The sequence below is a fragment of the Canis lupus genome, chromosome 12, assembly GCF_048164855.1.
Source record: "Canis lupus baileyi chromosome 12, mCanLup2.hap1, whole genome shotgun sequence".
Classification (NCBI taxonomy): Eukaryota; Metazoa; Chordata; class Mammalia; order Carnivora; family Canidae; genus Canis; species Canis lupus.
In genome coordinates, this window is record NC_132849.1 from 29,658,730 (window position 1) to 29,682,442 (window position 23,713).

The window sequence follows — 23,713 nt, forward strand, 5'->3', positions numbered from 1 at the left end:
TCTAAATGTATGTTCTATCAAGAGACAATTTACTAGCTTGAAAACCACTTTGCCAAACTGCTTGGTATGAAATGATTTTTCAGGCTTTGCAGGCACATTATGTGGGTGTTTTCCTCTCTTCCTCTCCATTTAAGTATGCCCTAGGCACCTTGGAGGGGGCTACACTACTTCAACAGGGGGTGCCAGAGCTCTGCCTTTTGACAAGAAAATGCTGAGTTCTGTCCTTGCCTCATTCAGGACAGCCAACCAAAGCGGGGACACAGGGTAGTGATCTACTCTCAAACATGGACCTCACCCCCACCACACTCTCACTGGCTCTGATCTATATTCCACAGAGAACTAAGCCTTCAGTGGCCTCCTGAATAGGGAAGACTCCCACTACCTCAGTCCTCAGACTCTCTCCTCACAGACTGTGCTGGGAAGGAAGAGAGCCGGGCTCCCTGCTGGATAGTTGCCACTCTTCAGCTATCTACAAGCTGAAGCTTATCCTTGGATCAAGATCCTCTCCTAGGGGTCTAACCAGGAATTTTGTTTTGTTTCATTGTAGGTTTTTTCAATTTTTTTTTTTAAGATTTTATTTATTTGAGAGAGAGAGAACAAGCAAAGGCGAGGGGCAGAGGAAGAGGAAGAAGCAGACACCCCACTGAGCAGAGAGCACTATGTGGCTGGATCCCAGACCCTAGGATCATGACCTGAGCTGAAAGCAGACACTTAACCGACTGAGCCACACAGGAGCCCCTGTTTCGTTGTGTTTAAAGTGTTAGGATTAAGGAAGCCATGAAGCTGAATGAAATGGAAATCAATTTAAACTTGGTTAAAAACATAGCTCCTAATGTTTGCATCATGGAAGAGTTCTCTAATCACGTATTCTTTCTTCTTTCTTTTTAAAGAGGCTAAGTTGACTAAAATAATTTAACTGAGTTTAGAATGGCAATGTGTAGACAAACAAGCTCATACATTTTGACAAGTCTAAATGCTTTAAAAGCCTATAAAATTAGTTCATTACATTTCTCAGATATTTAAATTTTGTGCCCCCAATAATATTTGTTTTGTGAACATATATTTCATTACTTCTGCTAATTCCCCTACCCCCTAGCCTGTGATCTGGGGAGACGTGAATATGCAGGGCAAGGGAAGAAGATCAATTAAGTTATTGGGGAATGGGGCAGAAAAAAGGGGGCTGAAGAAGGCATTCCCCCATACTGATGACAGTTTTCCCTGGGACTAAATAAACATGTTTCCACAAGTCACAAAAGCAAACAAAACAACAATAAAATCTTTTTCTCTCTCTCTCTTACTCAATACACATCACAGCAAAGTAATAATGAAGCTTACCTGTTCCTGAATTGCACGTTTTAACAGAGGGAGACCCATGATAAACTTCACTCTCTGAAATGTCAAAGCTCTCATTTCATCCAGACTTAAATCATACCTGTGAAGAACAGATACACAGTTGGTTTAAGACATCGACGTGGTAACTCCGAGTAGAGCCTTTGGACCAAGGTATATGATAGAACAGACAACTTTGTTACATCTCCTGTGCAATACTGCAATATTGCATGTCAAAGAAGACCTGCTGTGTGGGACACACAGGCCACGTGTTCAATACAGTGGGGTCAACGTGGAAGGAAGGAAGGAAGGAAGGAAGGAAGGAAGGAAGGAAGGAAGGAAGGAAGGAAGGGAGTTCCTGACAGGGTTACCTTAAAACAAAACTTCAACATCCCTTCTGCAGGGGCAAAAGATTTTCATGTTTCTGAGATGACTCAAGAGCAGCATTTGGGGAGATGGGAGAGGAGGGAGTGATCTGTGTGGCACAAGGGGTGGACTGTAGCAGCCATAAGAAATGTCACCTAGAGTATCCTTCAAGAGCACCCACAGTAGGGAGCAGAGTTTTCCAACAACCTCCAGCTGCCAAAGCTCGGAATTAATTGTGGCATTCACACCAGGCGATTTTCCTCTCAGGCTGTTCCCAGCTGGTGGTGACTGAGTAGGGCAAGCTTCTAGATTAGGTCAATTACTGCCCAATAGGCAACTTATACCAGGAGACACCCCCACCCCCACACTGACCCACTGAGACTTTATCACAGCATTGTGCCCTCTCTGCTTTCTCATTTCATGGTGTCAGGCCTGCCTACACACATTCTGAAGCTTTTCCCCCTGACCTTCCTCTAGCTCCCTCCCATCATCCTTCACAGATTTGAGTGTTCCCCCACTCCCCACCCCATAAATCATTTGCTCATCTAGTCCCATCTTGGTGTCTGCTTCTCAATGAACTTAAACTGACACAGGAGGGGGAAGTTCCACTCTGTCACTTAAAATGTTTAAACGCAAAGTATAGCCTGAGCCTGGAAGAAATCTCACTCAGGTTTGATTCCTGGCTCTGTCACCAATGTGCAACCAACATCAAGAGACCTGGCCTCCCAGTACCTCTGTTCTCTCACCTTTAAGATGAGAATAATAATTATATATAACTCAAAGAATTATCACCTCAAATGCTTTTTCCAGTGCTTGCATATATATAGCAGGTGCTCAATAATATAAAACTCTATTCATACCCATACCCCTCCTTCTCCTCAAGGGCAGGAACTGTGTTAGATCTGTATTTACAGTATCAGCACAAATCCACGGCCTAGAGACAGTATACCCCATTAAATGGTGTTTGAACTTAAATTTCTTTGATTCCTATAGTTTCATGACTAGATCCTGGAGACAGTGTTCTCATGTATGTCCCAAAAAAGCATGCCACACATATTATCCCTATATAAAGTTCATTTCCAACAGGAAATACAAACTGTATGGGTGTAGGGTCCCAAGTCTTGAACTGTGTAGCCCCTCAGGACCAGTGCAGTGTCTCACATTTAAACATTTTTCCTAAATACCTGTTGGCCAATTGCCCCAGACCAAGAAAGAACCAATTCAACCATCCTAGTTTTCTCTCAACCATTCAGTTGGCAGATAACAAAAAAATCCAAGGGAACTTACCATTCATCCTGGAATGTGAAAAAATACCCACCCACTCTCCCAAAAATAAGAAAGGACACAGAAATTACCCAACCGAACAATCTTTTTTTTTTTTTTTTTTTTTTTGAGTCAGCTAATAGACCTGATCTCAGAACAACTAGTTGGGATTTCAGTATAAGCCTTACTGCGTAAAATCAGCATTTTCCCTAAGGGGAACAGAAAATAAACATTCCATTGTCAATGAAACTAGGAGTCAGGAAAACTCTCCAGATACTAACGTAGAAGCAAAACCTGTGTGAGTTGATGCAGGATTGGGGCAAGATGAAGTGGCAAGAGGAACCACAGAAAGAGATCTCACAGCACAAGGGCCAAATGGTGGCAACTCTCAAAAATGCATGTAAAAATTCACTTTCTAAACGTAAGATGTAAACACATTGAGATGTAAAACTTGTAGCTCTGATCTGGAACAGCAAGACAGGAATGGTAAACCAAACTGGCAAGTAAGAAGGCTCGCTGGTCCCTGAGCTAGGTTTAGGGTCAGTGCAACATGCAGAATCACATGGACAGCCCATGTTTGAAAGAAGCAGCCTATCTCTGTGGCAGCAGGGAAGGGAAAAGGCTCTACGTTGTGTAAAGGAACTATCCCAGACCACTATCTCAGCTTCTCTGGCTCCCCAACCCTGAAACCTCTTAAAAAAGCCAAGCCAGAAATCATCCAATTATATTCAAATCATCCAATTATAAGTAATAAAGAGATACTAGCATAGACGATTCTATAAGAAAAATAGAGAAAAAGAGCAAGCCACTGGCAACTGGCAATGTAGGTGTCCAGTAGGGTTCTGGGCATCAGTGAGGACAGGAGGCCTTCAGAGCACACAGGGTGTCAGGGAGCTTGTAAAATATGGGCTCAGCTAAAGTCTAGCCTTAGCCTGATTCAGTGGGACATTCTGGAGTATAAATGGCACCATGGCATTGACCCATCCTGTCCTTCAGTCATGGGCAGAAAGTATAACCTCAGCCATTTCCTGGGAAGGTAACTCTCATAAGTCAAGGACAATTCCATGGAAGTTCATCTATGAGTTGATACCAGTCAACATTGACAGCAGCTAGTAGATGAGTGTACAGGTTTGGTAGAGTGTCAGGGTAGGGTATTACCTGCTAAGCTAATGACTAAGTAAGTCAGAAAAATAATTAAAAGAAAGGAAAAAATAGATTATTAAAAGAAAAGTAGAAAATTAGTCAGTTAGGAAACAGAAAAATTATAAATAAATCCAAAATCTTGCTCTGCAAAAAAAAAGCACAAGAGGTGGTTGTTAAACATTGCTCTGATAGTATTAGCCAATACAATTTGACAAGGGAAAGAGATTAGAGAAAATGAAATTGGAATGAAACAGAACTATGTACAGATGATCCATATGTTTCATTGATTGTGTTAATGGCCCCTATGCTAGACCTCCTCTGATCCCTGCCCTTTGACACTGTAGTTCCCATAAAGAGGCAGAGTATACTTGCCTACCCCTTCAGTCTGGGCTTGGCCACATGATTTGTTTTCATCATTAAAATACTGGTAGTGGAGATCCCTGGGTGGCTCAGCAGTTTAGCACCTGCCTTCAGCCCAGGGCGTGATCCTGGAGTCCTGGAAAAGAGTCCCACATCGGGCTCCCTGCATGGAGCCTGCTCCTCCCTCTGCCTGTGTCTCTGCCTGCCTCTCTCTCTCTCTCATGAATAAATAAAAATCTTTAAAAAAATAAAATAAAATACTGGTAGATTTGAGAAAAGCAAAAGCTTGGAAAATAATCTAGGAAAATGCCTAGGCTAGTTTGCCATGTGGACAAGAGATATAAAGAGACATGTGAGGAGAGCCCAGTTATCTCAACCAAGGCCATTCTAGATCAGCGTACCTCCAGGCAAGGCCCAAATTGGAGGAGCCTGGTCAAGATCAAAAGAGCTGCCTATCCACAGCTGACTTCATCAATGAGCCCAGCCAAGATCAGAAGAACCTCTCAGCCACCTACAAACTCATTATCAATAATAAATGCTTATTGTTTTGAAGCACCACATTTTGCATCATAGCTAACTGATACAATATGACTGTATACCTAGAACCCTCAAGACAACTAACTAAAATTACTGAAAACAAGAAGAGTTTGACAGGAAACGTAATTAATGAAAGTCAGTAGCTTTTATATGGATATGTAAACAATCAGTTTGAAAATACATGGAAGAAAAGATTCCACTTGCAAAAGTTATAAAATAAAAGAAAAATATACTTAAGAATAAACCTTTTAGATGCACTTATATGAATAAAACTGTAAAACACTCCTAAAGAACACAAGAAAAGACTTGAACAAACAGAAATATGTACCATGTGGGTTTTTTAAAAGATTTTATTTATTTATTTGAGAGAGAGAGAGATAGCATGAGTTGGGGGAAGGAGCAGAGGGAAAGGGAGAAGCAGACTCCTCGCTGAGCAGAGAGCCTGACTCTGACTTGGGGCTCCATCCCAGAATCCTGGGATCATGATCTGAGCCAAAATCAGTTGCTTAACTAACTGAGCCACCCAGGCCCACTCCACTGTATGTTTTAATAGGAAGACAATACCGTAAAGAAATAACTTCTTCCTAAGTTAATTTATACATCCAATATGATCTAAATTTTAAAAATGCTAATAAAGGATTTGAAGTTTGTACTTAAAAGAAAGTAAAAATACCCAGAAAAAAAACTCTAAAAATGCAGAGCTATGATCTCTATCAGATAAGATGAGTAATTAAACTAATGCAAAATAGGCAGACAGGCCAATGAACAAACTAGAAAATTAAGAGGAGTGCCTGAGTGGTTCAGCTGGTTGAGCAGTGGACTCTTCATTTTGGCTCAGGTCATGATCTCAGGGTCCTGAGTTCAAGCCCCACATCAGGCTCTGCGCTCAGTAGGGAGTTTGCTTCAGGATTCTCTCTCTGTCCCTGCTCTCTCTCTCTCTCTCTCTGATAGATAGATAGATAAATAAATTAATAAATAAACAAACAAACCTTTTTTAAAAAAAATAGAATGTCAAGAAACAGAAGTAAATGCTTATTATGGAAATTTAATATATGTAAAGACAAAGGAAGGACATCAAATTATTAGAAAAAACAAGACATTGAGATGTTCCAGTGGGGTAGCCAACAGGGAGAAAAAAAATAGTTAGATTCCTATTTCACACCACATCTAGAATAAATTCCAAGTAGATCAATGATTTGCATATGTGGGAGAAATAAAACCACAAAGTATTAAAATAAAACATGAACTGCTTTATAATCATATTGCAAAAAACTGTTTATAATATTTAGAAGCCATAAAGAAAATCATGATAAATGTAACTTCATAATAGCAAAAACTTTTGCATGACAAAACAATAAGACTAGCCAAAAGACAAATGACAAAATGGAACAAAATATTTATTACTGATGTCGTTGCAAAGAAGCCAATTTCCCTAATTAGAGAGCTCCTATAATTTATTAAAAACAGACCAACAAGTAGGCAAGTGATTTGAACAGATGGTCCACATAATAAGAGATACAAATATCACAAATACATTTTTATTTATTTATTTTCACAAATATATTTTAAATTTCTGCTGTCATATGCGATAAAAGAAGCACAAAGTAAAGATACACTGAAATATCAATTTTTACCTATTACATGAACAAATCCAGATAGTATGATGACACACCATGTTGGCAAAGTTTTGAAGAGTAGATACTTTTATGCACTAGCCTGGTGGGGGGAGATGGGAATGGAGTATATAAATTGTACCAGTTTATACATACAGCAATTAGACAGTATCTACCAAAATTACAAATGAACCAACCTTTTGACTTAGCAATTCCACTTCTAGAAACTTATTCTTTGGATGTCCTCACACATGTAAGGAGCATATATAGGTTATAGAGTAATACAAACTATATATCCTCTTTTTTAATAAGCTAGTATTTATTAATTATCGAATTCTGTAGTCAAAAAAGAAAAATGTGGATCAAGAGACATTTCACACTATGAAGAGTAGGTAGTAGAGCCTATGGGAATGCCATGAAGTGTGTTTTACAGACAAGATTCTAAAACATAAGTTATTAGCTATTTTCTTCATGTTTCCATTCCAGCAACTTTTCGATAAAATGGTTGTTATTAATCTACTTTAAAATTTTAATTCACATCTATCTCACATTAAATTAAGCTTCGTGCTCATACTGATACAAAGCATCACATAGGACTCAAGTCTGAATAATTATTTTACATTAATTTATGCAGAAAAATAAGACCTACTTACTGCAAGATGAGGTGAGGACAGTGAATGCACAATGATACACACACTGGCCAAAGGAACTGAGAAAGTATTAGAAAACTATAAAATAGAACTCAAGAAAAACTGGGTTACTGATAAATACCCAAGTTAAAGAAATTCTGTATTCAAAGTGAGGGAGGGATGGGGAAGAAGACTATATATTTGCTTGCGTATATGTTGTTGCTATTTTTTTATTCTCTTCTGGGACACACCATAAACTACTAACAGTGTTTACTTTTTGCATATGAGGGGCAGACGTGGGGGAAATGTGGCAAATGGAAAATAGTACTTTACCTTTTTATGTGTTCCAACTTCTGAAACATATTAAAATACCTTTTAAAAAGACTTTTTAAAAAATTATCTTTTTTAGATATTTTAAATTGTACATTTAAAGTGACCACTAGATGGCAATTGTTCTTCATTGATCTGCCACCATAAAGTATTCATGCAACAAAAAAATTAAAGCTAGGTGAAGAAGTCTTAGAAACTTCCTGAAAGCTTGAGCACCTGATTAGCTTAATAAGGATAAGTAAATTCTTAACTCTTTTCAATAAAAAAGGTAACAATCTCTACAATGGGGAAAAAAAATCAGGATTTTAGGAACACTCCCCACTTCCCCGAGTTCTCTAAACCCTTACACAACATGAATATCTGCGTGTTTTCTATCTTTAAATATCAACCTCCACATTTAACAATTTTAATAGGCCATCTCAGATGCTATTTGTATAACAATGTGGTAGAAATCATAAACAATGTTTTTTTGGTATTTTAACATATATAATTTTTCTCTCTTCTCAAATCTATCTCCAATCTATAAGATTCGAGATATGAGGTGTAGACATCCAGCATGAGTAAAACACCTCTCTGAGAAGTCTCACATGTGTAATCAAGACCAAACTACAAGGTACTAACTACAAAATAAAAATAAATAAAAAATAAAAATCTAATCATAACACCTACTAGAATAGCTAAAGGAAATAATACTGACAATATCAAGTGTTTAGGAGGATGCTGAGCAATTGGACTGCTCCTTTGTTGGTGGTGGGAATAAAAAATGGTATGGACACTCTGGAGGAGTTTGACAGCATCTTTTGAAATTAAAGATAGATTTATATAACTCAGCAATCCCCCTCCCAGGTATTTACCCAAGAGAAATTAAATTCTCTGCTTACATGAACACTTATACATGAATGTTTATAGCAACCTTATTTGCAGTTGCCAAAAACTAGAAAGAATCCAAATGTCCCTCAACTAGGGACAAAGTGTGGTATAGCCATACAATGTGCTACTGAGTAATAAAAAGGAGTGAACTACTGGTACACACAACCACTTGAAGAGATCTCAAAGATTTTGTGTTGAGTAGGAAAAAAGTGAATTTCAAAAAATCACATATGGTGCCAACTTTATGACATTCTCAAAATGACAAATTATAGCAATGAAGAATACATCGGTGGTCACCAGTGGGTAGAGTGATGGGGAGAATCTGACTCTAATGGAGAAACCTAGGAAGTTTCCGTGGTGATGGAAGAGTTCCATGTCCTGATTGTGTTGGTGGCTACACAAAACTATATGCGTGAATGACACACACACATATGCGCACACACACACACACACACACATACACACAAATAGATGTCCTCTCAAAAGATGTGAACAAACATTTCACAAAAGAAGATATACAAATGGCCAATAAGCACACAAAAAAAGTGCTCAGTGACACTAGTCACCATGGAGATGGAAATGAAAACCACAATGAGATACCACCATATACCCACCTGAATGGCTAAAAAAAAAATTTTAATAGCAAAATAATATGTTAACAAGAATGTAGAGCAACCAAAACTCCCATAATTTGTTGCGAACATATATAATGATCAATCATTTTGGGGAAAGGTCTGTCAGTCAATTTCTCATAAATTAAACATATACCTAACTTTATGATTTAACAATTATACTCCTAGATATTTACCGAAGAGAAACCAAATGCTCACAAAATTCTTATAGTAGAAGGTTCATATCACCTTTATTCATTATAGTCCCAAACTGGAAACAGCCCAAGTATCCATCACTAAGAGAACAGAGAAAGAAACCTGTTTAGTCATGGAAAAGAATACTGCTTAGCAATAATAATGAATGTACTAGTGATACACATACATGACATCTATTAAACCTAGAAAACATTATGCTGAGCTCTCTTGAATCACTTGCTCTTCAGGAAACCAGCAGCCATGATATGAGGACACCCAAGTAACTTTATCAAGAGGTCCACACAGGGAGAAACTGAGGCCTCCTGCCAACAGCCATGTGGGTGGACCATGTTGAGAGTGAATCTTTCAGCCACAGTTAAGCCTTTATATGACTTCAGACCTGACCAACAACATCCTACCTGCAACCTCATGACAGACCCAGAGCCACCTATCTAAGATGCTCTGAAATTCCTGACCCACAGAAACCAGGTGAGATAATACACATTACCGTTTATGATGCTAAATTTTGAGGTAATCTGTTACTTATCAATAGATAATACACATTGTATTATCAATAGATTATTGATTATCTATTATCAATAGATATCAAAATCAATAGATATAGATTATCAATAGATAATACAATATTGTATGACAATACCTTGTGTAGTCATGCCTACACACACACAACTGATGGGCATGAACTAGTATCTTACTTTTACACACTTTAATAAAAATGTAATATACCAAGAACAAGGCACGATTCATAAAATTATAGCCTAATGAATTCTCACAAGGAAAACACACCTGTACAATCCCTACCCAAGTCAAGGAGAATCACATTACATCTCCAGCACACAGAGTCACCCTTCTCCAGAATCTCAGCACACAGAGTCTCCCTATCAATCATTACTCCCTCTCTCCTGCCCACTGCTAGCTGCTCTCATGACTTGGAACTCTGTAAATTATTTTTGACTGCTTTTGAATATTTAAGAACTGGGATTAGACCTTATGTATTCCTTTGTGTCTCACTTCTTTTGCTCAACACGGCTAATAAGATTCATCTTTGGTGTCTACCGTAGCTGTAAATCATTCATTTTCACTGCTATAGAAGATTAAATCGAATTAGCATACCACCAAAAATATGCTGAGTGAACATACTGTGTGATTTCACATACATTAAATTCTAAAACTGACAAAATTAAAACATAGTAGGAAAAAAACCAGAACAGTGGTTCCTCTGGGAGAGTTCCCATATACCCCTCAGCAAGTTTCCCCATATTGTTAACATCTTACATAACCCTGGCGCGTTTGTCAAAACTAAGAAAGCAGCATTGGTTCATTACTATTCCCTAAAATCTAGACTTCATTCGAATTTTTGTACTTCTTCCACCAGTGTCCTGTTTCCATTCCAGGATCCCATCCAAGATGCCACACTGCATTTTGTTGACATGATTTTTTTTTAAAGATTTATTTATTTATTTATCATAGACAGAGAGAGAGAGAGACAGAGACACAGGAGGAGGGAGAAGCAGGCTCCATGCCGGGAGCCTGACATGGGACTCGATCCCAGGACTCCAGGATCGTGCCCTGGGCCAAAGGCAGGCACTAAACCGCTGAGCCACCCAGGGATCCCCCTGTTGATTTGTTTTTTTAGCATCCTCTGATTTGTGACAGTTCCTCAATCTTCCCATGTTTTTCATCACCTCAACACTTTTGAAAAGCATTGGTCATGTATTCTGTTGAATATCCTTCAGTTTGGCTTATCTGGTATTTCTCTCATGTCCAGACAGAGGTTATGGGTTTTTGGGAACTCTCTGTGTTATCTTCACAGTTTTTTTTGTAAATTGAAAATTATTCCAAAATTAAAAGTCCATTTTGAAAAGAGATAAGAAAGAAGGCAACAGTATCAACAACAAAAAATTCTTTTGCATTTTTTGAAAAACCTTTTAAAAACCCAACCAATAAAAAACCACTTTAAAGAAGTGGTTTGTGTATTTTTTTTTTCTCAAAATCAATTTGGGTGTAATAGAAAGTGCATCTTCATACACCAAATTTGAATGCCTTCCTGATAAGAAATATCCATGGTGCCCAGTCTTGGACCATCATGTGATTCTAGGCAGCAACCATGTTGCTTGAATGAATTCGGACAAGAACTTGAAAATCAACTCTGGTTTCCCAGCATGGCTCTGCTTCAGTAACCTGTATCATCATCCTGGTCCCTTTTATAATTTTGCTTTAGGAGACATCTCCAGCTGGGCCCAGGATAAACTCCCCCTATCATATCAATCTCTTCTTGTTGAAAATGGCAAAAATCAAAATGCTCATCTTCATTAGAAAGTGAGGTACAACCTGGCTGCCAAGCACTCACACAAATGAAAGGAGGTGGTGAAGAACAGATCCCCTGAGGCAGTGAGCAGAGAAACCCTCGTCTTCTAGCAAATACCACAGCTACCTCACAACCTGACCTCCCACCTCCAGAGCCTCCGCCCACCCCTGTGAGCCCCTGCACAGCCTGGATGACCTAACCCTGAGTGGAAACAGAAACCATTGAATCATCCTGTGGTAACTGTCAAAGACTATGGGCTCTGAACCTACAAGGGTGACACAAAATACTAAGGGAGGGTTTTCTAAGCACTGCGGTTTTAATTGTAGCTGCGAAGTTCACTCAACCACAGAGATGTACACTTACTTCTGATTGGCAAAGTCTAGGCAAGTAGCTTGAGGAAGGCATGAAGATCGAGAGAAAGGAAGGAAGAGGAAGAAAAGATCCTCTCAGTCAGAGACAAAAGCCATCAGGAATCCCTGACAGGAGGAACTTCTAATCCACACGCCACATCCTTGGCTTGCCAGGCAGTGACTGAACCTCTCAGTCCTCTCTTTCTGCCTTCCTTCCCCAGCTTGCATCAATCATCCCCGCCACCCTAAACACAAGGAACTCAAAACAAGTCAGGCCTGTTCCTACCCCACAGGAGCTCAGACTCTAGCCTAGAAGACACAAGGGTAGATGGAGGGTCCCCAAACAATGTGATACAATAAAATGCCACACATTATCATTAGCCCTCAGGAGGCCAGAGCCTGTTGTTGCCTCCCCAGGGATGGCATAGTTGTTTTCTGGAATAGAAAGCTTCCAGTTTCTATTTTACTATTCTGGTTTACTATTTTACTATTCAAGTAAGGGTGTTTACCCTTACTTGGTGCTGCAGGGGTTATGAGAAGGCAGAGGAGCAAGCACTTGGTCTCTCTGCACAATCCACTGAGAAGTGGGGTGTCTGTGGCAGGGAGAAGTCCTCAGGAGGGATGGAGCAGGGAGGGGATGTAAGGAGAAAGGGTGGAAGAGACTAGGAAGCAGAGGGAGAAATGTGGCCAGATGAGCAGAGGACAGAAACAGATAAAATCTCCCAAGACAAAAATACAAACTTTCAACAAATTCAGACAGGCTTCCTCACTAGGTAAAGGTATGTGTGGCAGACACTGCTGCTGACTCTTCCTCCCCACCCACCACCCTGACCCAACCCCAGGATTCTGAGGGTTCTAACATCCACTCAGCCAAAGGGGTGATTCCTGAAAGACCCAGGCTATCGTGGTGATCCCAACCTCCAGGACAGCATCTGGCGTAGAAATGAGACTTGATACTTCAAACATAGAGGGTTATATTTTTAGCATGCATGAAGCTGAAATAGCACAAGAGAGGTTAGCTGAGAAACAGAAATTAGTGTGCGGTGCCACTTAACTCAGTTTAATTGGAGGAGCCTAGAACTGTGGTCTACAGATATAACCAGGCCTTGGCTCTCTCCTAAGGCCATGCTTTGCCCATGGAATGGTGGATTCTGCAATCAAGCCAGGCCTCGTGTTTCCTGTTGGTCAACCAAAGGGTGTTTTTGATAGAACACCAGTACACACAGGTTGCAGGGATCTAGAGTGGAAATCTCTCATCTTCAACAAGCACCCATTCAACTATGTAGGATGCACCCTCAGTGGGTCAAGCAATATGCACAGGAGCCAGGGGCCCCTGCTAGACCCTGAAAGCCTCCTGGCCACTCCTGTCCATTTACAAGTAAATGGGAACTGGGAAGGTAGACACCGAGATTCCCTCAGGGGCTAATTACAACTGAGACATCAAGGCCTGAGATTCATGAAGGGTTAAGAAGAGGTTAAGTCAGTACTCACCCATGGCAGCCAGGGAGCAGTGGGGGGAGCACGTGGGAAGGCGGGGACGCTGGGAGTCCACAGCCCTCTCAGTAAGCCCACAGATAGTGTCTAAATAACCAGAGGTTTCCACATGGTCCATAAAGTCATCGTTAAGAACAGAGAGACAAGGGCAGCCCGGGTGGCTCAGCGGTTTAGCGCCGCCTTCAGCCCAGGGTGTGATCCTGGGTGACCCAGGATCGAGTCCCATGTCCGGCTCCCTGCATGGAGCCTGCTTCTCCCTCTGCCTCATGTCTCTGCCTCTCTCTGTGTCTCTTATGAATAAATAAATAAAATCTTTTTTAAAAAAATGAACAGAAAGACAAGTAATCAGAGGCCGTTGCTTGGCTCAAATGTCATCACTTGTCCACAGTCATAATCATGTAAGACCTTTTCTCATCTCCTGGATTCAATTCACTGGCAAAGTGTTATTTATGGAGAGAGGACAGAGAATAAATGCTGTCAACTTTGACATTTTAAGTTAGTGATGGAGAGAAGTGAACTTAAAAAGACCAGAGATACTATCATAACTCGGCACAACACAAGGTGAATAAAAAATAAAAAATAAATATGCACCCTATTAGGAGGTTGCAGGAGAATCTCAACAGCTTTGCAGAGAGAGAAGGGGACAGAGGCTGGACAGACCAAAGTGGTGGGCAGCCATAGTCCATTATCCTCTTAGGCTCGGGGTCATTGCTGGGATTGAACTGCTCCCCGGACTATGGGAAGGTGCTCTGAGAGCAGCTCGCAGTTCAGAGATCTCACAACACAGTAAGAATGGGTTCAGTTAGAAACTGGGCTCAGGAATCCTCAGAAATTTCGACAGTTCCTCCTGAAGCAGTGAGGAATAAATGCCCATATGCCCTAATATCTTTACACAAACATTGGTCCCATGCACGTATAACATTTGCTTTTGCAATCAGTCAGCAAGTTCCTACCCAGAAAAGCCAAGATACTGCTCATCTTCAGATCAAAATCATGCCAACAAGGAGAGGGAAGCTCAACTTCTCATTTAAGGCAGAGTCGTGGCTTCCCAGGGCCTCTTCCATGACATTCTTCAATCCCTACAACCATCCAGAGACTAAGGGAAAAGCCAACAATGGGTGCCTAGCACCTTAGTCTGGCTGGCATGCATTTCCCCTTCTCTGAGCCCTATCACCCCACTTTTTCTTTAGCAGTCTCCCATTTGCTCCACCAACCACATGGTTCTCATTGATGGTCCCATGCCCCGGTGCCTACTTCAAGGAAAGCCAATGGCAGCAACCAGCTGGCTGGTGAGGGTGGCCTGGGCCAGGCTGGATGCCAAGTGAGACCCTCTCTTCCCACTTGGCTGCTGAGCCCAAAGCTCTGATGGCCACAAGGGGGACAGGACCTGTCTGGATGTGAAGAGAGCAGAGCCTGGGATTCCTGGCAGCATCTCCCATGAGCCTGAATTCCAGCCTCCATGCCTAGAGCCAATGCAAGCTGCATATTCCTCTCTACAACTAAAACAAGAGTGACTATCCATATGGGCCAGTCAAGAACTGGAGAGAAACTAACAGCAGACAAGCAATAGTAGTAACATATTGGCAGGTAGAAAGTGAACATGCAAGTGCACAGGTAGCTGACTTAGCAGAACAGATAATGGTAGGTTTATAAGGCTGAGAAGCCAACCAGCTAGTGCAACAGAACTCCACTAAGACTTGGGAATTGGAGGCTCTAGGCACCTCTGATGGCTCCAAGTCCCTGCCCAAGCCCATCAAAGCCTGGGGGTTCACTGTCAGGAGAATGAGGGCAACAGAGAGGCCCCACACCAAAAACAGAGAGGCCAGAGGGAGACCCCTCAGCCTCAGGCCCCACTTACCAATACACAGGGCTTAACCAAACCTCACAGATGGCCTGCATATCATGGGCAGCTTTGACAACTTCCCAGCAGATGACCATAAAGTGACTTGTTGTAACAAAATCAGAGTTAGCAAGTATTTTCCAGCAAATGGAAGTCAAACGTCTTGGGAGAGGAGTGTTTTCTAATCAGCCTAAAGTCACATAGGGAGGAGCACTGCTCACGATCACTTCTGGCAGCCAGGATTAGGACCTGCCTGTCCTTCATTCACCACCCACCATTCCTCGGGAAACCCAAAGAGTCATCTCTGGAGAAATTAACTCAGTCTAAAAACAGTTAAACTGATCTGCCACTGAAAAGACTATCCTTAGGATGAGGGAAGCTTGTGGCTGACACCCCTGCCTGTTTATAATCAGCATTTTACTTATTTACTTTGCTCCTATTATGAGCAAATGCCCAAGGTGAATTAGACATTTAAGGAAAGCCTCTAACACAAAAGAGAGAAGTCAAAAGTACAAATCCAAAAAAAAAAAAAAGGGGGGGGGAGGGGAGAGGCAAAGGAAACAAAGCAGAGAACAGAAAAGAACATCTCAAAAAATAAGAGATTTTACAACAGAAAACAACAGGCGCTATTAAAAAAAGGAACAGGGGCACCTGGGTGGCTCAGTGGTTGAGTGTCTGCCTTCGGTTTAGAGTGTGATCCCAGGGCCCTGGGATCGAGTCCCGCATGGAGCTCCCCACAGGGAGCCTGCTTCTCCCTCTGCCTGTGTCTCTGCCTTTCCCTCTGTGTCTCTCACGAGTAAATAAAATCTTTTTTTTTTAATCCCAAAAATATAATTCTCTCGTATTCTTTCTCAGGAAGCTATTAAATCTAAGACTATTCTGGTTATCCATAGTTGTGTAACAATGTACCCCAAAACCTAGCGGCTTAAAATAGCAATGCATTAATATTCTCATTATGCTTTATATCAGGAATTTGGACACACAGGAACAAGTAGGGATGGCTTGTCTCTCCCTCACAATGTCTGGGATCCCAGCTCAGATGACTTCACAGCTGGGAGCTAGAGCAGTTGGGAATGGGTTGGCAATTCTTTATCTCTCTCTCTGCAGCCTCTCTCCATGGACTAGTTTGGGTATCCTCACAACCTGGCAGCTACAGGCTAGTAGACCTTTTTACGTGGTAGCTCCAGATGTCAGGAGACAGGAAATGAAAGGTACCAGTCTCTTCAGAGCTGAGTCCTGAAACTGGCACACTGTAACTACAGCCATATCCTGTTGGCCAAAGCAGTCACAAAGCCACCCAGATTCAAGGAGAGAGAACACAATCACACCTCTCAGCAAGAGTAGCATTAAGGAATTTGTGGCCACCTCCATTCCCCCAGAAAGGGTAACCGAGAAAGAAAGCCTGGGAAAAGTGACTTGACTACAGAGGAGATGCAGAGAAAATTCTCAACACTGAAGAGAGGTGTAGAAAGCCAGTCCAGGGACGCCTGGGTGACTCAGCGGTTGAGCGTCTGCCTTCAGCTCAGGTCATGATCCCGGGGTCCTGGGATTGAGTCCTGCATTGGGCTCCCCATAGGGAGCCCACTTCTCCCTCTCTCTGTGGGTCTCTCATGAATAAATAAATAAAATCAAAGAAAGAAAGAAAGAAAGAAAGAAAGAAAGAAAGAAAGAAAGAAAGAAAGAGAAAGAAAGAAAGCTAGTCCACATGGAAGCCCCAATAGGAGGTCTCCAGGATAATTGTGCTCTTTGTGGGGTTTGGGGGGTGGGAGGGGGCATGGAAGGGGAACTGCCAATTACCTGACTGGTTTGACCAGGTTGAGAGGAGTGTAATAGTTCTATCCCAAAGTGTGGGGTCAGTGAGTGATAAGTTTATAGAAAACAGCAATTGAGTAAAGGGGGAAACTGCTATCTCCAAGGAAAATAAAAAGTTGTAAAAGAAAGGTAATGAAATGGGATATGTCAAGGGGCATGGCTGGGAATAATATTTATAGAGTCATAACAATGTGAACACTGGATACTGATTTAAATAAAAATGGTGACATGCTAATATTCAGAGACTAGGGAAAGAAAGTGGTGCAATAGTGAGAATCTTCCCTTTCTATTATAGTGAGTCAAGAAGTGGCCGTTTGAGCATGTTTATTTAGGAATATGGAGGTCGATAACATAAGAATCTGGTGAAACAATCTGGTTCTCTGCTTTATTGTGATTACTGGGACACACACCTCACCCATGAGTCTCCATCCATGAGAAAGACACACTGCAGTGGTGGGAAACGTGAAGAGAATGTGTAAGATTACTACCAGAAATAGATGGAAGAGTAGGCTCAGAGCCTGATCGACAAAACAACCACTGCATTTTGAGAAGGAAAGATACCTCCTACTCCATTCTCTGCGCCTTCTCCTGCAGGGGCAATGATTCCATCTCCCCCTAGTCTCCAGGTCCTCCTTGCCATGTATGATGCCAGCACCTCCAATGGGGGTCCCTGCCATGATGCCAAAGATGGGCCCTCCTCCTCCTGGAATGATGCCAGTGATGGGACCTGCTCCTGAAATGAGGCTGCCAATGGGAGGCCACATGCCAATGATGCCAGGGCCCCCTGTAATGAGATTTCCCACCTGCCTGCCTGCCCTGTGATGGTGCCCACTCAGTCAATAATGACTCGACCAGACAGATTAGGAGAGATGGGAATCATTTATGCCCATTTTATATTACTTGTTCTATTTCACCAGATCGCAGTGCTATGACTCTGGGTGTTTTCTAACTACATGAAAAAGGAAGACTTGCTCCCTCTTCCTATTCAAAGAGGGAATAATTTTGGCAGGGGAGTAGTGGGACTTAAAAAAAAAAAGCAATTTTCATTTGTATTATGAAATGTGAAAGTAAAATTGTGAACTGTTTAAGTTTTTTAAAAAAGAATGTTCATACATCACACCAACGAAAATAAGAATCAAATTGTAAAAGAATAAGCAGTAGAATAAAATAAACAGCATGATCCTCTTTATAGAAAGACATAACGTTCACATCTATATGAACTCATAGAAAAATAGAAAAAGAAGCAGGAAAGAACCCTACAACACACTGAAGTATGAAAAGTGGTTGGGGGATCAAATGTCCATCTATGGATGAATGGAAAAACAAAATGTGGTATACCCTCACAATGCAGCATTATTCAGCCTTAAAAAGAAATGAGATTCTGACATGTACTATGACATGGATGGACCTTGAGAACATTACCCTAAGTGAAATGAGCCAAATGCCAATGCCAATACCCTAAGTGAAATGAGTCAAATGCCAACGACAAATATTGTATGATTCCACTTATATGAGTTTCCCTGAACAGTCAAGAGAGAGAAAATAGAAATAGGTGGTTGCCAGGGGCTGGCAGGGAGGGAGGATTGGGGCACTGTTGTTTAATGGGTACAGAATTTCTATCTGGGAAAATGAAGAAGTTCTGGAGATGATAGTGGTGGTTGCACAGGAAATGAGTGTACTTCATGCCACAGAGCTGTACACTTAACAATTATTAAAGTGGTAAATTTGATCATATGTACATTTTACTACAGTGAACAAAGTAGTTGGGGAGGGGATGATGTAGGAAAGCTTAAGGTTTTCTATATTATTTGGCTTTTTACAATAAGAACGTCTTCATGAATACTTGCATATGTGAATAAGATTTAGGGGAAAAACCATCAACCATCAGGAGGAGAAAATGTGCATTGTTCTAATAAAGGAAAGCCAAAGAAGTAGAGAGAAAGCAGGGGTGATGGGAGCCAGCACAGCAAAACCAGGGAGGGGAGCCTCATAGCAGGGCAGGGAGAAGGTCTTAGGATACCAACCATATCAAATGGGCTTTGTAGATTGTTTTCTTGAGGATGTGTGCCATGCCTTTACACATGCACACCAATCCACCAGCCTGGCCCTTAGGAAAGGGCTCTAGTTTGCCAAGAAAAAAAACTCAAAAATATTTTAAAAGCTTGTCTCATTTCAGATGTTGCTTTTAAGCATTCCCTGCAAACCCCAGTGGGGAACCCTGAGTCTCCCCAAATCCTCCTGCTGTCACATCAAACAGGGTGCTGTCACATGGCCCTCAATAACCAGGGCAAAATCCCCAGGACCTGGGGGACTCTTTAACAGAATGGAAGTGTGGAATCAGTCTGGTAAGCCAGACTTTAGGAGAGAAGGCAAGCCATTCCTTAGGAGGGGAACCTGGACTGTGCTCACACCATACCTGGGAGCAGAGTGTCCACAGTAAACCCGAGCTGAGGAGGTAGCCATTATGTGTGCGGAAATTACACAATCTTTGTTCTTTTGGCAGAAAACTATTTCGTGGCCTCTCATGTCGTGGGAGTGCCTGACCCTGTGCAAACTTCCCACTGTACACACACAGCACTCACAGAACCTTGTGGCCACAAACCCCACCCCACCCCACAACACCCACTTTAACTTCAAAGGCCTGGGGAGGAAGACTAGTCACAGGAGATGCAACATTGCCTCAGTGAACCAGTGAATGGAGAAATTTTATTTCTGGTCTCCTATGGAGCGTTCTATTCCAGCAGAATGTTAAAACACCAAGAAATCAGGATCAGTGTCTTCTAACACATGATAAGATCAAATCTGAGAGTACAGTGTGACCTATCAAATAGGTATCAGAATCTTGAATCACTTGGGGAAAACGATATGAAATTTAGTCTAGCCTCTTGTTACAACTCCAAATTTATGAAATCAATAAACAAGCACTGGAAAGAATGGAAAAGTGTTAAGATAATGGAGGTTTTTTTTTTTTTTCTTTTTTGGTGCTTTTTTGGTGAGTTTTTTTGTGGGGGGTGGGCAGGGCAGGGGGATTGGTGTCACAGCACAGCCAGCATCACTGAACACCTATTCATCAGTTTCTCATCTCAGCTGTTTAACCTAGCAGCACAGATACTATCCCCATCCTGTGGGTGAGCAAACGTCAGCTCAGTAAGGTAGAATGACTTGATGGTGAGCATAGGGGAAATAAGCTACCTGCTGGCTTTCCGACGTGCTGGTGTGCCTCTCCCTCGATGCCTATGCAAGTTGTGCAATTCACAAGGAAGTACCTTTTGCTTGGCCCAGGTCATCAGTTAGAATATTAGAATTCTGTTCCCTATTTTAAACTGCAGTTCCCTAAATTGCAAAGGGCAAAGAGATGACAGCCCAGGAACTACACTCAGAAGACGGAGAAATACAGGAACAGATTTGTGTCAAGATGTGAGACAGGGCTATGGCAGAAAGAAGTATAACTCAAAGGACCTCTTTGCACTCTTAAGAACTACTAAGGCCTCCACACAAAAACCGGCACACAGATGTTTCTAGTAGCTTTATTCATAACTGCCAAAACTCAGAAGCAGCCAAGATGCCCTTCAGTAGGTGAACGTAGAAATAAACTGTGGCTCATCCAGACGATGAAATATTATTCGGCACTAAAAAGAAAGGAGCTATCAGGCCGCAAAAAGGCATAGAGGAAGCTTCAATGCATATTACTAAGTGAAAGAAGCTAATCTGAAAAGACTATATACTGTATGACTCCAGCCATGTGATATTCTGGAAAAGGCAAAACTGTAGAGGAAAAAGTTCAATGGTTGCCAGGGGTGAATTGTGGGAAAAGATGAATAAGCAAAGCACAGATCTTTAGGGCAGTGAAAATGCTCTGTATAATACACCATAATGATGTATGCATGTCACTGTATATTTGTCCAAAACCATAGAATGGACAGTGCCAAGAGTGAGCCCTAATGTAACTAGGGACTTGGGGTGATCATGATGTTCAATCTTGGTAAAAGAAAAATGTATCATTCTGGTGGGTGATGTTGATAATGAGGGAGACTATGCATGTGTGGGGGTAGGCAGTATATGGAAAATCTCTATACTTTTAATTTTGCTGTAAACCTAAATTGGCTCTAGAAAAAAAATAAACCCAAAAAAATTATTGAGGCCCCCAAATATTTATTGATATACCATATTAGAAATTATGACAAAATATTTGAATATATATTATCATTTGAAAATAACTAATAAACTCATTATTTTCAATGAGAAAACTATATTTTCCAACCCTTCCCCCAAAAAAATTAGTGATAAGAGTGGGCATTATTCTGCATTTTTACAAATCCCTTTAATTGGAGGAATTAATAGAAGAAGGCTGACTTTTCATGTCTGATTCTGCATTTAATCTATTGGGATATCATATAGGGGAATGGGAATGAAAAGGCCAATAACATGTTAGTATCATTATAAAATTGGTTTTAACTTTGAATCTCCTGAAACGGTCTTGGGTGCCCCTGGACCATACTTTGAGAACCACGACATAAATGAATTATGTATGAAGCAGAGGGAAAGAGAAGCAGGGAAGACATTCCAGGACACAGCTTGGTCTTACACATTTCACTTTTCACCTTCCCTAAATCCACCCCCTTCCAGGGCACGAACCCTGACTTCTGCAAGGGCAAGGCATCTCTCAGCCTCAGCCCAGCTCATTCTTGAGCGATAAGCTAAACGTGGGCTGACTGGGCACGGGCTAACAAGTTAATCCTCCTTTGCAACACACTGGCGTTTAATTAATTAAGTCTTAAGCCAAAAATAAGGGTGGGCTCTCCAGACTGCCCGCGAAGGGGTCAGCTGCCCAGCAGAGCACAGGAGAAAGAGCCCCAGGGGGACACACATGCTGAGTTCTGGTCCTGACGGCTGGTCACTGAGTACTCCTCTCCATGTGTAAACTTGAGAAGCACCAGCCCCTCTGCCCACTTCTCAGGGCTGTCGTGGCCTCAAATGACCTAGACTTGAGCCCCCCTTACAACCAAAGTCCCCCCACTGCATTGCAGCTGTGCACTCGGCACCCCGCGCCCCCGCCCCCGTGCTCTTCGGTGGCCTCTGCGAGCCTGCCCCACCCCGGACATCCAGATATGTCCTGTGCAGGGCCAGTCCATCCCCGTGCCGGGAGAATGTGCGCTCTTCCGGGCAGGCACCACGGGGCCGACGCTGTCCTGCGGGCTCCCGCGCACCTGCTCGGGCGCACCTGCTCGTGGTCCGCCGTCCACGCCCACCGCATCCCAGTCTGTCTGCCCCTTCTCCCACCACCCGGTGTGGGACGCGAGAGGCGGGCGCTCCAGCAACTGAGGTCCAGGAGCAGAGCCCCACCCTCCAGCCGCGAGTCCCGGGGGAGCACTTCGCCTGCCGCTGCGGGGCCCAGCCCTGCGCCCCGACTCTGGGCGGAGGGAGCTGGGCGGGCGGAGGCCACCCTCCCTGCGGGCGCGTTAAGTGGGCGGCCGTGGGCGGGCCCGCACCTCTGGGGAGGAGAGTCCTCATCTGCACGGGGGAGGGGGCGCTGCCTCGCCCTGGCCGGGAGCGCCCGGAGCGCGCGGTGACCGAGGGGACACGGCCAGCCGGCCCGGCGGCGACACGGTACCTGTGGCGGAAGAGCGGGCTGCAGCCCAGGAGCGTGCTGAGCTCGTTCTTGAGGCTCCAGAACTCGCCGTCCAGGTAGCGGTGCAGGGACGAGTCCCCGAGCCCCGGGACGGGGGTCGGCTCCATCGCGCAGCAGTGCCTGTGGCTTTGCTTGGGGGCCCCGGAGCCACTTCCCTCCGCGCCTCCGCCCCGCTGCCCGCACGTGGGCCCCGGGCGAGCGCGCTCTCTTATCCGCGAGCGCTGCGGAGCCTGTCTCCTCCCTCCTCATCTTCTTGTCCCCTCCCCCGCCCCGACACTGCTTCCTGGGCACAAGGGACAAGCTGTCCAGGAAGTCGGGGCTCCTATCGTGGTCTCCTCTCGCCCTCCCCAGGAAGCTCAGTCTACTGCCTTGCCCTGGAACTTTAGTTTCTACCACTCATGTCCTATACTCCATAGTGCCTCCAGTCTGTGGGCGCACAAGAAGCAAGTGTTAGAACCCTAGAGAGAGAGTTGGTCAGGTGGATGTGGGCACGGGAAGTCCTGGCTGCTCAGAGCCAAGACATTTTACTCAGCAGATCTTGCATGCCAGCCTCTTAGCCGATTCCCGGGATGCAAGACGGTTTGGTCCCACTCAGGCTCCGGCTCAGCTGCAGCTCAGCTCGATTCCCTGCTGCCCCCAAACTGGGCATTACAGTGAACTTTAATACGATTTGTAATCTGGGGGTAGCCCAGGCCTGCAGCCACTGCAGGGCAGAGTAGTTGGGAGATGCAGACAGGACACTGAACATGAACACTAAACTCATCTCCCAGGCCCCCTCCTTTTGTTGTGGGGAGTAGGAAACTTAGTGGTGATTCCTTATCCCTTTCCTCTGCAGAACTCTCACATATTGTATTGATTCTCCTTTTAAATACAAAGGAAATGTTAGCTCTTCCCTTACAAGGAGGTGACCTGTTGGGGGGGTGGGGGTGAAGCAGTCGGTATTGATTCTGTCCGCTGTCATTAGGTGAGTGGAGAACTTGTCTATCAGTCTTCTGTGGCTGTGTGACAAATGA

At 43.1% G+C, this 23,713-nt stretch overlaps 1 protein-coding gene across 4 annotated transcripts in view; it reads right to left on the minus strand.

Moving 5' to 3' along the window:
• The window catches only part of ACOXL (acyl-CoA oxidase like), a 353,848-nt gene extending 330,900 nt beyond the window's left edge, over window positions 1-22,948 (minus strand). For all 4 annotated transcript variants that reach the window (XM_072770257.1, XM_072770256.1, XM_072770255.1 and 1 more), the window contains exons 1-2: window positions 22,683-22,948; window positions 1,336-1,432 (exon numbers count right to left, since the gene is read on the minus strand). In XM_072770257.1, the coding sequence (XP_072626358.1) occupies window positions 1,336-1,432; window positions 22,683-22,807 (222 nt within the window). In that variant the 5' untranslated portion in view covers window positions 22,808-22,948. The remainder of the gene's footprint in view (window positions 1-1,335; window positions 1,433-22,682) is intronic.
• Window positions 22,949-23,713: the final 765 nt, after the last annotated feature.